This window comes from Etheostoma cragini, chromosome 17 (genome assembly GCF_013103735.1).
Source record: "Etheostoma cragini isolate CJK2018 chromosome 17, CSU_Ecrag_1.0, whole genome shotgun sequence".
NCBI lineage: Eukaryota > Metazoa > Chordata > Actinopteri > Perciformes > Percidae > Etheostoma > Etheostoma cragini.
The window spans coordinates 11,562,669-11,576,760 of record NC_048423.1 but is presented as its reverse complement, the minus strand read 5'-3'; the positions used below and the strand labels follow the sequence as shown (position 1 = coordinate 11,576,760).

Below are 14,092 nucleotides of genomic sequence, written 5' to 3'. Positions count from 1 at the left end.
CCCACTGAACAACTGCAGAGCTGCTTTTATACATACAAAAGTTCATGTTTGTGTTTTTTGAGAATTTTTGTCACTTTGTGCTCTACATGCGAGCATCTGCATACATCCGTGTGTTACAAAGTGTCTACATCCCTAAGGTTTTATACTACTGTAAATGCGACAGACTGTGAATTTCAAAAAGGTCACTGAACAAACTGCTGTCCTCTGCTGTTCTCTGTCACATGTTTATTAACAGGTATCACCCTCCTCCACCGGAGAAAACAAAGCTTGAGAAGGGCTGAACTCTATTAGATAACATAAGGGCGGTATCTGCACAATCCTAAATCTGTGCACCCATGCATGTTACTGCATGCGTGAGAGCAAAAGCACCAAGCCTGCATGCCACTTTCTTGATTTGCTCAAGGTTACAGTGTGTATACTGTGTCATTGGCTCTGAGGTCTGTTTTGAACTGAATTATTTAGATTGGCTTTTCCTCTTAGTTCCAACCCAGTGGTACATGTTAATGTGAAATTAGTTCCCCTTTACCATGCTGATCTTAATGTGCACATGCTGTTATTACACATTACAATAAACCAGCCCCTGCAAACAGCTCTCTGAATAAACCAAGGTTGCATCATGTCAAGTTTTGTGAGTAGATAGGATACGAGCGCAGAGTTTTTTCATTTGTCGTTTAAAACAATTTGCACTGGGGCAACCTCCATAGCTCACCCAGTGGCGTGTGCGCCCCATGTGGGTTGGATCCTTGGCAGCGGCCTGGGTTCGAGTGTGGCCCGCGGCCCTTTGATGCGTGTCGTCCCCCCACTCTCTTCCCTTTTCTGTTTTTGGGGTAGCCTGTCAATTAAAGGCCATAAAAGCCCATAAAATAATCTTTAAAAAAACAACAATTTGCACTGCAATGATTGCTGCATTAGCAATGTTAGTTCACACATAGTGTAGTGCTTAACTAGTCACTACATTGTGAAATGACCACAAAAACAAACACCATGATTTAAGGTTTGTTCTGCCATCAGCCAGCTTGAGCAGTGCCATCCCAACCATAGCTCATATATACTGTAAAGTTTCCCTCATTTGTCCACCCATTATATCCTTTAATCTATTCATTTTGTGACAAAAGGATTTATTTGACCCTACCTGTTAAGATACAAGGAGGCTGCCTTTAAAATCCATTCCTCTGCTGCCTCCGAAAATGGTTCAGGCTGCTAGTGTGGGCAATGCAACGTAATATGTGATGTGAAGCTGGCTCTCCTCCATAGCCCAGAAGGCAGCAAAGTATGAAGGCAGACGGAAAAGTCTCAGATGTGGAAAGCAGTTTGACCTTGTGCATGCACAAGGCACCAGGTTTGGAGTAGGCTTTATATCATTTGCAACTTTCTGTTCATGACCAATGCCAGTATTTGAGTATTTAACTCTTGTTTTTTCATATTCAAGGAATTGATCTTTCTTCCACATAAAAAAAAACATTATTGTTATAATTTAGTCTCTTTAAACTGAGTAAACTGTAAAGGTCCTGGCCCCAGCTCAGCAGGACATTCTTGTTGAATTGTGGTTGTATTTGTGCGTTCACCTCAAAGTGGGGGAGCTGCAGAAGCAAGCGAGAGCCTGAGTTACACATTACTAAGAATAAGAACAAAGGCACACAATGACACAGAGGAAAGAATAACAATTAGTGCCATGCCGCAGTTTTGTGTGATTCTAGTAGCACAGAGGTTGTGTGTGTGTGCCGAGTTTGGGTGTTTGGGATTATTATCAGAGCACGAGGAGCATGTACTGTATATATCATTTCACTAATTACTGTTCCGTGCTCTAATTACAATGCAGCAGGGACACATTCGACTCTCAGATCCTTCCTTGTGTAAAATCTCCATACTGTGTCTGTTGTCAATCATACACACGCGCACGCACGCACCCACACGCACACGCACACGCGCGCTCACACACACACACACAGGCCCAGACAACAACTTTGTTCCTTCTTCTCCCTGTCTTCCTTTTGAAAATCCGATCTGCTCCCTGTGCTCTCCATACAGCTGTCACTCCTCCCTTTCTTTATCTTTTGTCAGCTTTACTTCAACTTATCCTTGCTAAAACGTCTGAAAAGCAGTACCAAAACATTTGATGAGCATATTTGAAATTTGAAAATTATAGCTTTCTGTTAAAAGAACACAAAAATATACATCATGAAAAGTCATCTCTCAGAATGACTTATGGGTTAGGGGACAGGCTGCAGCAGGAATCTCATTTATGATCACCACAAAAGAAGATTTAATCAAGATCAAAAGCTGCACCTCTACTACAGATGTTGAGGGATAAACTGTTACCTGGGCAACTAGACAGAATTTTATTCTAAAGAAGTTGTGCTTTCACAACAAACACCATGAAAGACCCTAATGGCAAATTCATATTTCACTGCACAAACACTGGGAAAAGCCTGTATAACTCACTTAATGTCTCTGTAGTAATATGTGTAAACAGGAAAAACACCTGCAAATCCTTTGTTTGGTTTACTTTCACCTAAATGGCCCAAAATAGTATTTTTTAACCACAAAGAACTCAACTGGACACTCTGCCATTTACATAACCATTGCACAGAAACCTTTTTTCATTTTTCATTTACTTCTAAATTGACTTCATAATTTTGGAAGCATAAATACATTCATTTACATGCACATTACTTAGAAAAGTGCTAAAATGTGCATGTTACCTGAAAGGCAACATTGTAGCACAAAAGAATCTGAGTTTGCCACCACTGTTCTGTTGTGCACTGAACTATAATAGCTACAACTAAAGAAGTCAGCATGATTAGTTTTTTTTCCACAACTCTATTATAATTTAACCTAGATTTAGATGCTGATTTGACCAATAAAGTGATTATTTTCAAGCACCATGTCTAAAGATGGTGATTATCTGAGGTATTAATCAACTATGACTTCAACAGAATCAACAGAGGGTCACTTAACATCCAGGGTCACTGAACAGCATGGCTTAAGGTGTGTGTACTGGGGCCCTTAATTGCCTGTGGGTCAGGTTTTCAGTAGTCTGACTCCCGTCTACAGAGAGCCTGTTCACTATGAGCCCCATTGTACGGAATTTGATTGCAATTCCACCAGAGTTCCACTGGGAGTACTATTCGGCATGTGCAAAACAAACGGGAGTCTATGGAGCTAAATTTGTCTCTTTCACCTAATTGTTGTTGAGAAATCTTAGATTTGATCGTAGTTTTTGCAAGTTCAATGTCAATGTCAATGTCAATGTCAATTTTATTTCTATAGCACATTTAAAAACAACAGCAGTTGACCAAAGTGCTGAACAGGGTCAATGTCAAATACATAAATAACAAAAGTAAAAAACCCTCCAACCAAAATACATCACAGGGAAACAAACAACAACACTTTAAAACTTCATAATCCAGGTTAACGAGGGTTAAAAGCTGCAGCAAACAGGTGCGTCTTAAGCAGTGATTTAAACGTTTGTTGAGTCTGTGCAGCTTTAATATGCCTGGGGAGGTTGTTCAATAAGGTGGGGGCACCCACTGCAAGTTCAACATGGATTATAGTTCAAAAGTTAAATGAACGAGTCTTTGTGTCCTTCTGATTTCTTATAGGTTGAGTTGTTGTTGCCCATGACACACAAGCATTCTGCTAATGAATGCTGATTGGTCATCACCTGCAGTTAGCAACCCATTGACTGCTATTCATTTTGGCGCCACTTTGACAGTGAATAACTTTACATCTGAAGCGTTTCAAGACTCTATTTGTGCATTGTTTATTTCTGAAGAAACACAACAATGTATAAAAGGCTCCGTTACCTTGTAGCTCACGTTATGGCTCCGTTGCGGACGTTTCTGCCAAAATAGGCTAACGATTGTGTTAAAAGCACTCGACTTGCTGTCGCACAGTCAACAAATCACTGTAATGCCAGGAGAATCATACAGACAGTTTGGACTTATATCAGCTGTTTAGGTTTAACTAGTAACGTTGACAAGCATGTTAGTTCGCATTAATTAGCCTGTGTCTATATTATCTCCTAACATATATCCATCTCTGCTGATTGGGAATGATTGAGATTTCTCTTGGCATAGCTACCAGAAGACTTAAAACTTTCAGACACGTTGCCCACGTCACATCCACATCGTCGAACTTAGTTGGAGGCTGCGCAGTAACGCCTAGCTATCACCGGAAAAGTGCTTCTATTTTACTTCAGTGGTCTCCGTCCAGAAGAACGGGATCTGTTGATCCACTTCTTTAACTGTCTATGCTTGAAGTAAAGGTCCTGCAGTCAAAATCCCATTAAAGTAAACATTCAGAAGTATCATCAGCAAAATGTACCTAAAGTATAATGAGTAAAAGGGCTCATTCTGCAGAGAAATGGCTCCTTTTACTACAATTGATTGTTATTATGCAAAAAATTTTAAGCAGCCTTACTGTTATAGCTTTTAGCATCTTGAGGTGTAGCTAATAAATCTAATTAATTACACAGTTATGTAGTTCAGTCCCGTGGTGGGGATGTGATTAATGGGATAGAAAAGAAGCAATTCCTCTTTGATTGAACTTCAATTCACATCCGAAATGTAACAAGAGAACATTGTTTTCGTAAGTAAGGGGGTCATCTTTAACAACGCATTGTGAGCTTATCATATGTTTTGTTTAATATAAAATCGGAATACAGCAAACAAGTAAAAAATGTTTCCCACTGAACTGTAATAAAGCAGTATAATATGGATATTTTCAAGAGAAGCATAGGGACCCCATAAGGAGTTTCCACCACTGACCAGAAAAGTGAAGAATAAACTGAGGCACAAAGCAAACCACTAAATCCGGCTGCAGCTGTATTACTGCTGGATCATCATTCCACATCTGTGCTCACACAATTTATGGAGTGAAAAAAGTTAAGATAACCTATATAGGCACTAAAATGAGATTTTCTGTGCAATGAGCTTCCTTTACTCACCAAGGTGAGCAGCTCAGCGAATTGAGGATTAGCTCAGAGCCAGTCTGCTGCTAAGGTTTCACCATGTTGTAAAGCTGCCCTTCAGATGCCTCAGTATGCCATTGCACCAGCCCGGCACTACCGAGTAGATCCATGATACATCTCACATTATCTCCCATGCCACCTGTGAACTGTTTTGCATCACCCAGAAGAAGATGGAGGAAGCTGATGGGGAAGTGAATATCTGCTGGATGCAGGGTAGTCCGAACCCTAATATCCAACTTCACATCTGTCCACTTCCTGTCTATCCTGATCTACACAGCAGGGCTTCCTCATTTTTCTTCTTGCTAACCTGACTGGGTAGTAAGAAACTGGATGGATGGACAGGGACATTTGTTATTGCATGTACAGAAACAAAACAGCTTTTGACATTGAAGTGGACAGGCAGCAGGACCATTCAGTAAATTGTTCTGTTATGACGTGACACTGCCTGAGGGTGTGGATATTATGTGTGCAATAGGGATAAATCTTTCTAATAAAAACCTTTCCAGACATAACCGCATATTAAGCTGATTTGGGAAAACCTGGCAAAAAAAGACACATTGAACCATGACAAGCAAGGATCAACAAGATCACATATTTAGCTGTTAAATTAGTCTACGCACAAAGCACTCTGAATTTTGCAATTTTCTGTGGGAAAGTCTGCTATGCATGACAAGTAGGAATATTCCCTGACTCACTTTGGTGGTTTGGTTTCCCAAAACAAAACCTTTGGTGTCATCTAGTGGCCACAAGCCAAGTCACACTGCTGCATCAATCATCTGTGTAAATGAGTATCTCAAGTTTAGCTTTTTCTGTGTTTGTGTAGCCTACCCAGTTTACAGGGAGTTACTGCATAAAACCAACATAAGGGATTAAGCCGGGATATTCAAGTTATGCTGGATTAATTAAGCCTTGACTGCACAAAAGCAGGTTAAATTAAATTTAGCCAAGTAACAGTAGAGAGTCAGGCTTAGATTAATCCCGCAGTCTTATGTGTTAAATCAGTTGTCGCTCTAAACCAAAATAAACTTGTTTAACAGTTATTCCGTTATCTTCTGAATCTGTTATTAACATGGATTACTTTACGTCATGATTGTTGTCACAATTGTGTTTTGAATCCCACTATTGCAGTTGTTTAGATGGTTAGAAATGGTTGCGTTGGCACCCAAGATTGAGTGGGACATTGCAGCTATTCCCAGATGACAGTAATGGCAGACTGGTCAGAAACCAATACATTCACTATTTCAGATGACTGATTTCCTTTTCTTGTTGCTTGTCCTCTAATAATAATAATGCATACTTTATTTCTCCCGCAAGGGGAAATTGCAATCTTTTCACTTGCTAACACATGCTAAGTACCTTTTATCCGTATACATGCACTAAATAGAGAGATATAACTAGTGCTTTTAGTCTCACATCACTAGACAAATAACTTGGCCTATATAGTTTAGTGTAGTGCACATTCATCACAAAGGGAACACCACAATGCTTAATCTTTTTATTTTTGGTGCTGTCACTTGTCAGCTGGGAGCTTCATTTAATTTATTATACAGGAAAGTTAAAAGTAACATTACGTTACAATATAAACGGGCCTGAATCAGTTTAAAAACTGGTTTCCAGCAGGTTCCTGTTCTGCAGAAAACATAGAACATAGTTACAGTAAATGAGGACAGACACATTTGTACAGGACGTTAACATCGGCTAGACAGATAAACAAACAAATATGCAAATAAGACTAGGACCATTCATGAATTATATATCAGTATCTATTGAGAAGGCACAGTTTGTATGCCTTTTTTAATTTGTGATGGATGATAGTGTTCTGAGGTGATGGGAATGTCATTCCAAACTTTGGTGTGTGTACAAAAACAGGATTTCTGACCATAGTTGTTTTTGTATGGGGGGACTGAAAATAAAACATGATTATACATTGTTTTACAGATATGTCTCCAGTGTGTATGAATTCCCTTACTTCTTTTTCTGGTTTGTGTATCTGGCTTGGTAAACTTGCAACCAAACAATGAGCAGATCACACTAAGTCAAGCTGCGCTTTTTCAGTTATCCTGGATTTGTTCATTCTACTTTTGTGCAACATGGCCCCTGGTCACATGGTGGAGAGGAGGACATTTGGCTCAGGTTCTAGTTGTTTGGTGACAGCTGGACGCTACTTGACATTTTCCTGAATCCATATTTTCTTCTATGTATGTGTGTACGTATGTATGGTGTATACAACTTATTTTGTTGGTTACTCTGTACACACAACAACTGTTGCACATCTGGCCATCCTGAGACTGATCCTTTTGTGACTCTTCCTGGGGTTTCTTCTATTTTTTCTTTTCCCTGAAGTGTTTTTGGGAGATGAGGGTCCCGGAGAGAGGGTGTTGTTTACTATAGATTGTAAAGCCCCTTGAGGCAAATTTGTGATTTGTTACACTGGGTTTTATAAATAAAATGATTTTATATTATTACTAGATTTAACCACTAGAGAGCAGTATTATCCGTAATACAGCTGATACAGCTCTACCAGCTGTCACTGCAGTGCTCTTTTTTTCACAATTGGCAATTTCTTAGAGCATAGTTTTGTAAGAGGCCGCTGGAAAAGCATGGATTGGGAAAGACCATATTCATTACACTTCTATTTGTCCAAAGGGGCCAATGTTGAGCCCTTGAGCAAGGCACTTAACACCTAACTGGTGCAGTGGAGCTGCTCAGTGGTAACGGTGGAAGACTGTGGTGCAAGCTACAGGTCCTGGGTGTGAATGTTTGTAAACTGTATGTACAAGACATAAGACAAGGGTGAAAAGGAGCATCCAAAAACAACAGACTGATGAATGTTTTACTTATATTATAAAGAAATATATAAATATGTTTATAAAAACTTGTATACATTTTAAGCTATTTCAGTAAACTGAAATATTTTCATTACTTACTGAAAGAATTGTTTAAAATGGTCAGTGTTATAACTGTATAAAGAAAAACATGACAAACAATACAAAGACTCACTTCTTTATTACCAGAAATCTAAACATTACACATCAAACAGTATTATGGCTTAGTCAAGTTTGGTGACACACAGTCTTTTCATAGGCAAAGCTGGTTTTCACACTATGATAATATATATATATATATATATATATATATATATATATATATATATATATATATATATAAAATATGACAACATTACTTTTTTTTAAGTTTGTCTTTCCCCGGACAGTGAGGAACATTTTAAATTTTGGTCTCGCGGCTATTATTAATTAGTGTTGGTCTTTAAGCAGCATTGCTCACCTGAAACTTCACATATCTACATATACGGCTTTATGTGGTACAGGAGGTTGATAAAACTGTATGTTCATCCTCAGTACAGCCATACATTACAGGTATATCAATCATATAATCAGGTTTGGTGTTTCAAGTGACTTTGCAAACTTGTCTTTTAGTAACATAGGACAAACAATTAAATGTTCAAAAGGGCTAGAAACAGTTTTTAAATCCTGTGGGTCTGTTGCCGATGTTATGCACCTGTAAACCCGTCAAGGAAAGGGTTAACAGAAACGTAGTTTTGGCCAATTGGAGGTGGTTGATCTGGCAGAGGGAGAGCAGGAGTGCAGATCTGAACTTTAAAGTTGGTAGTCCCCAGAGAAGAAGTTGGTCATTTAATGGCGCAGATTAGAACCCAAGTTAAAAAGGTAAGCAACTAACATTGCTGAATGTTAGATCATTGTATCAAATTGGTTGTCGTTACTGTGACTTACAAAGTGCCAGGTTTAGTTCCATCGTAGTGTTAGTAGTGTCAAAAAACGATAGCTTATGTTGTTGTTCAGTAGCTGGCTCAGAGATTATCGGCTAACAAAGTTTTGCATGCACTGAATCCGTGTCACATTCTCATTAGGGGCTTAGCCCTCCTGAAGGTCTGATCCTAGACTAACCCCTGGTGAGGGGTTCTCACCAGGGGTTAGTCAGAGGTTTGTGCTGCCTTCAGTAGCCAGATGGAGATGTGTCTGCAACAAATAACAGAGCAGTGGGGGTATACAGCCATCTGATCATTTCAATGAAAATGCCAGATATCATGGCATTATGAGAAAATATTCTATTTTTTCAACCTACAATAGAGTTGTAACTGTTGCCTTTCCCAGAAGTTACCTGAACCTAGCTCCAAATTGCAAACACATGAGATGTGTGTTCAGGAGAAACGATTAGGCTGTGCAGACTGAAGTGCTCTCACAGACTCAAAGTCAGTTCTGCATCTTGGTCAAGTCAGTGGAGTATTCTGTGGAGGTATCTCTCTGGGTTGTTCTCTCCTCCTCTCCTTATTCCTGAGCTGCTTCTGACTGCTCTCTCAGACGTCACAGCATGGCCCTGGCTCTCAGTTAGAACCACTGTGGCCCCTGGACCTCTTCCTGATGTCCCTACGGAGGTACGCCGGTCTGGCTCTGGACTGCTGTGTGCTCCGGCCTCAGGATCACTCTCCTCCTCGGCATCCTTCCCCTGGCTGCTTGAAGAGTTCTCCCCGATTCTGAAAAATGTAAATAGTGTGGCTGAAAACAATATGGATAAAAAGTCACTATGATTAATGTTGTGTATGAATATGAAATCACATCAGGTCTGCAGTTTTTCTACCTGAGATGATTGAAGGCTCGTAGCCAGTGTGAGCCCAGTGCCTCTCTGCCGTTAGCCCTCAGACCTCTCCTGTGACCTCGGGCCCTCAGTCCTATCAAAGCCTGAGCCAGTTCAGCCTCATCTCCGTGACCCCAAACCACCTGGGCCCTCTGTTCCGCATCCTGGTCTCCCGCTGCCCTGAACAGTCTCTGGAGCTGCCAGAGATTCACGTTACTGAAAATGTTTGCGGAGCCAGCCTTCCTGCGCCTCCTCGCAGCCAGCCGCCATAGCGAGGAAGGGCCCGCCGCCATGGATGAAGAAGGGGGGGCAGGTCCGGGATCCATCCGGAGGAACGCAGGAAAAGGTGGCATAAACTAGTTATACTCTGTGGAGAAGTCAGTAAGAGTTTCCACTCAGTAAGGTGTGTATTCAAAGTCAAAGACACTTAAAAAACAACAGCAACAACAACAACAACAAAAAACACGAAGACAACCTATAAAGTACATGAGCACATTGTATGTCACAACACCCATAGACAGCTGCAAGTCTTCTGCTCTGATTCCCTAATCCTACTTTAGGAAGCGAGTGATGAGATGTGCTTTAAAGCCCATTAAACTGCAGATGGTCACTTTACCTCTCTTTACTCAAATATGGTTTTAAGTGGGACACTCACAGTAAGGTTGAGTGAGTGACCAACATCATGACTGCAGGTAGATCAGGGACCTTTTCTCTGAAGGAACTTTCTTTCAGCTTGACAAAATAATCTTAATGAAAAACTCCACTTTCTAGCTTTCCCCAGAGCTTTCAACAGCAGATTATTTAGTCTACGCAGGTAAAAACTCCTCTGATGAAGACCAAGAGTTGAGATCAATTCATACAACTCATTTTTATTAAGTCAAAAATGAAGTCTCACATTCTTTTTCAGCTAAACTTCATTCTGTAAGTGTCAGATCTCTCCCTTTCCTGATCAGAATCAGATTTATTGCCAAGTAAGTAACACTTACAAAGAATTTGGCTTGGTGGACGGTGCATACATTAACATGCTAAATGTAATAGAGTCCTTTAAATTTCACATTTTTTTCAGGATTGGGCTTTCCAAGGAATGTAAACAATACACTACATCTCAAACAACTTATGAACAAGAAATAACTGTCTTGTGCATAACTTCAGTACTAAGCTTACTGAACAGTAAGCAGGTGATTTAAGTAGCCTACGCACCTTTGATGTTCCCCACATATTATCATTATGGGATGCAGCTAGAAAACATCACAACAAAACATCACAGAAAACACTTCCACATTCACACCAAGTATGTTAACACTGACTAAACGTCACAGGCGTCTCAATTATTTCCCTCCCACCGCGGTTTATGCAAACAGTTTACTGTAGCACCAAACAGTTTACTGCTTGCATAAACCGGATCCCTTTTAAATCTAAGCATACCAATAATAGTCCGTGAAAAAAAATGAAAATATGACATCATCTTGTAAATATTCGTGGTCTTATTATGCAAGATTAAATGCGAAGCAAGCAATTTACTGTAGCCTATGCTGGGTTCCATTGGCTGTGGCGAACAGTAGACAGGATCCCATGAGAGCCATGTTTAAAATGAAAGCTTACCGAAGATTGACTGATTTACTCGGTGCACTTTGCTCCAAACAGCATATCCCTCTGCATCGCTCTTCCTCTCCAATGAAAGCTTCCACAGTGGTTGAAATACAGCAGGCGAGAGTATGTTTGTCAAACTTTACTTGCACCCAATTTCTGTCCTTGAGCCAACCGCCGACCACAGATCCATGTCTTCAAACAACCAATGAGAATGGAGAGATCCTCTTGTCCCTTCTGTCGGGTTTGGGAAACAGCTTCACTTCGACTAATCACGGGTTTTGGGGGAGGAGGGGAGCGTGGCGGGCTCCGCCTCCTGGCCACGTATGGTGTGCATGCTGAAATCCATTGACGTCATTAAGCCTAGCTGGCACGAGAAGCGTCTGTCAATTACGTGAGAGGGAAGTAACATGCGAGCAGGCTGCGAGAAAGACGCAAACAGGGTGACGCATGGCCTTCTCTTTGTTGTGTTATTTAGCCTATATTTAAAATAATACAAAAAAAGTTGTTATTCTTACAATTAGGCTATTTTTTATCATCAATACCATTAGTATAAGGTTTAGCTATGTGTTGTTTCTTATTATTTATATTTTAGGGGCATGTCCACCTTTATTAGATGAATGAAATCGCCCTAGGCCGGATTTGAACACGCGACCGCTGAGTCGAGGTATAAACCTCCAAGTAGGCTATGCTCTATCCACGGAATCAACCCAGCCACCATATTTAGGCCATGTGGTATTTCTTCAACTGAAACAAGTAATATTTCAGTTTAAAAACAAACAAAAAACATGAATGTTGCCTATATGTTGAAGCATGGAAGCCTATAACAATTATGTTTGTGTTTCGCTGAAATCCCTGTCCGCACATTAACATTTCGTCATACTTCACTTCCCTAAAGCCTACTTCTAGAAGACAGGAGGAGAAAGGTCACACACCCCAGGGCAAACTGCACCATGGAGAAAAGCCTGAGCAGATGAGCGGACATGGAGGAATCTGGCAGAGGAGGAGCAGGCTTTGAATTACAGGCCGGCCCCCTCTCCATCACCAGCCCCCAACACAGACGCTACATTCAGCAGAGGAAACGGAAAAGACGAAACATAGCCTACAAGAAGGTTTTTCATTTCAAAACCCCGGGGCTGTGGAAAGAACAGCGAGTTCCTTTTTGTTAAATAAACTTGTCCAGTTTGGGCTACATTCTCAGAACCACAGACCCAACCTTCCACCACGACATTTCCACTTTTTGCCCTTTATTCCCCCAGCTGTTTGCAGCTGGCCGAAAGCACCCGCCCTGTTCGGGAAAAAGGGACCGAGAGTGACCGGAGGAGGAGAGAGATGCCACCCCAACCTTTGCAGTCGCAGGTGAGGAAGAATATCCTGAAGTTCCTTAAGAGTTTTTTGGGAATAATCCGCATCCTGCAGATTGTGTTCGGAGCCGGGTTGTGGGTCACCATCGCCGCGAACAAATACGAAGGATCCATCCACTTCGTCCTGTTCGTCGCAGTCCTCTTCTGGCTCCTCACCCTCGCCCTTTTCTTCCTCACCCTGCTGGACAAGCAGGACCTCGTCCCGCTGCTGGGAGGGGAGCGGTGGTCGTCCACCAACCTGGCGCACGACGTGGCCGCCGCCGTGCTCTACCTGCCGGCCATAGGGGTCATGATCTACAAGACGGATCGCAACTCGTACTGCAACCTGGAGCTGTACAAGCACCTCTGTCTGTACAAGGTCTACCTGACAGCTGCCGTGTTCTCCTGCCTGTGCTGCCTGGCTTACCTCCTGTCCGTTATTAATGGAACGTGCAGGAAGTGTCGAGGATAAGACTGAAGGGTGGGGGGGGGGGGGGATGGGTCCTTTAGTGGGGTATCCACAGCAAGATGATGAATAGTTAACTTCACTGTAATTTAACTTAACAGCTACTCTAATATCACAGGTGTGTCTATATTGTCTCCTCACACCAAACTTTACACTTTTGTAGTGAGGCATCCAAAATCATACAGTCAGTGAATTTACGAGTTGCTGACATGGAAATACTCAATCAGCTCCTGGTACAGAGGCCTACCCAGGATGGGAGTCTGATTGGTGTGATGTGTTAGGAGGTCTGACGCACTGTACCCCTTTTATTAACGCACGTGTGTCTGTCTCCTAGTTGTAGTCAAGGCAATGCCTCCACCCCTTACGTTTGTTATCCACTATTTTAGGCTAATGTAATTTTTCCTTATAAAGAATCACTATAATAGTCCTGTAGGTGCTGTTATAGTGGCAATATATTCAGTATTTACAATACAATGGACTTTACATACATTTTTAGATTTGTGTTAAGTAGTGTCCATCTAAAACCCCTCATAGGATAGATTAGGATTCTTTTCATTGCCCTTTTTTAATGTATATATTGTTTTTACGTGTTTTTTGTACAACAGCAAACTATACTGAACAGTTACTGAAGCGTTGTACTTTTAAGGATCAGCTCTGTTTTAGTTTTGTCTCAGTTATACGCTGCAAACAGGTTCATAAGCGCCTTCTGTCAGAATGCTGTGTACTCAACCAGGTCCTGACAACAAAACCCAAGAATATGGATGTGATTGGTGCCACAATGTGTATGCTAAACAAAAATGTTCCCTAAGTGTCCATTATGTAAAGCCAAAGAATAAAGAGCAGTGAGTGAGAGCCAGTGATATGTTTCCTTGGTTATGAGCATGTATTGGTACGCAAAAGCGTTTAAACAAACAGCGTCAAGGAGAACTGTAAAGTGCTTTGTTCCTTTTGTTTGAGTACTTTGAGTTAAAAGTAGAGAAAGAGCAGGACCATGTTTGGTGGCTTTTTGAAAAGAAAACACAGATTTAGAGGGACTAGTGAGGAAGCCCTCGGGAACTTCCTGTTGGGAGATAAAAAGCCTCGGCCAATCAGCAGGGGTCATTTATATGC

At 41.2% G+C, this 14,092-nt stretch overlaps 2 protein-coding genes across 2 annotated transcripts; one reads left to right on the top strand and one right to left on the bottom strand.

The window, feature by feature from the left end:
• Nucleotides 1–9,221: 9,221 nt before the first annotated feature.
• On the bottom strand, nt 9,222–11,421 carry LOC117959991 (arginine vasopressin-induced protein 1-like). Its single transcript, XM_034897420.1, has 3 exons — nt 11,189–11,421; nt 9,590–9,954; nt 9,222–9,485 (listed from the first exon to the last, which is right to left on the bottom strand). The coding sequence occupies exons 2-3, from the start codon at nt 9,937–9,939 to the stop codon at nt 9,227–9,229; spliced, it is 609 nt and encodes a 202-aa protein (XP_034753311.1). The 5' UTR covers nt 9,940–9,954; nt 11,189–11,421; the 3' UTR covers nt 9,222–9,226.
• Nucleotides 11,422–12,103: 682 nt separating this feature from the next.
• Nucleotides 12,104–13,834, top strand: marveld1 (MARVEL domain containing 1). Its single transcript, XM_034897421.1, has one exon. The coding sequence runs from the start codon at nt 12,506–12,508 to the stop codon at nt 12,986–12,988; it is 483 nt and encodes a 160-aa protein (XP_034753312.1). The 5' UTR covers nt 12,104–12,505; the 3' UTR covers nt 12,989–13,834.
• The last annotated feature ends 258 nt before the right edge of the window (nt 13,835–14,092 follow it).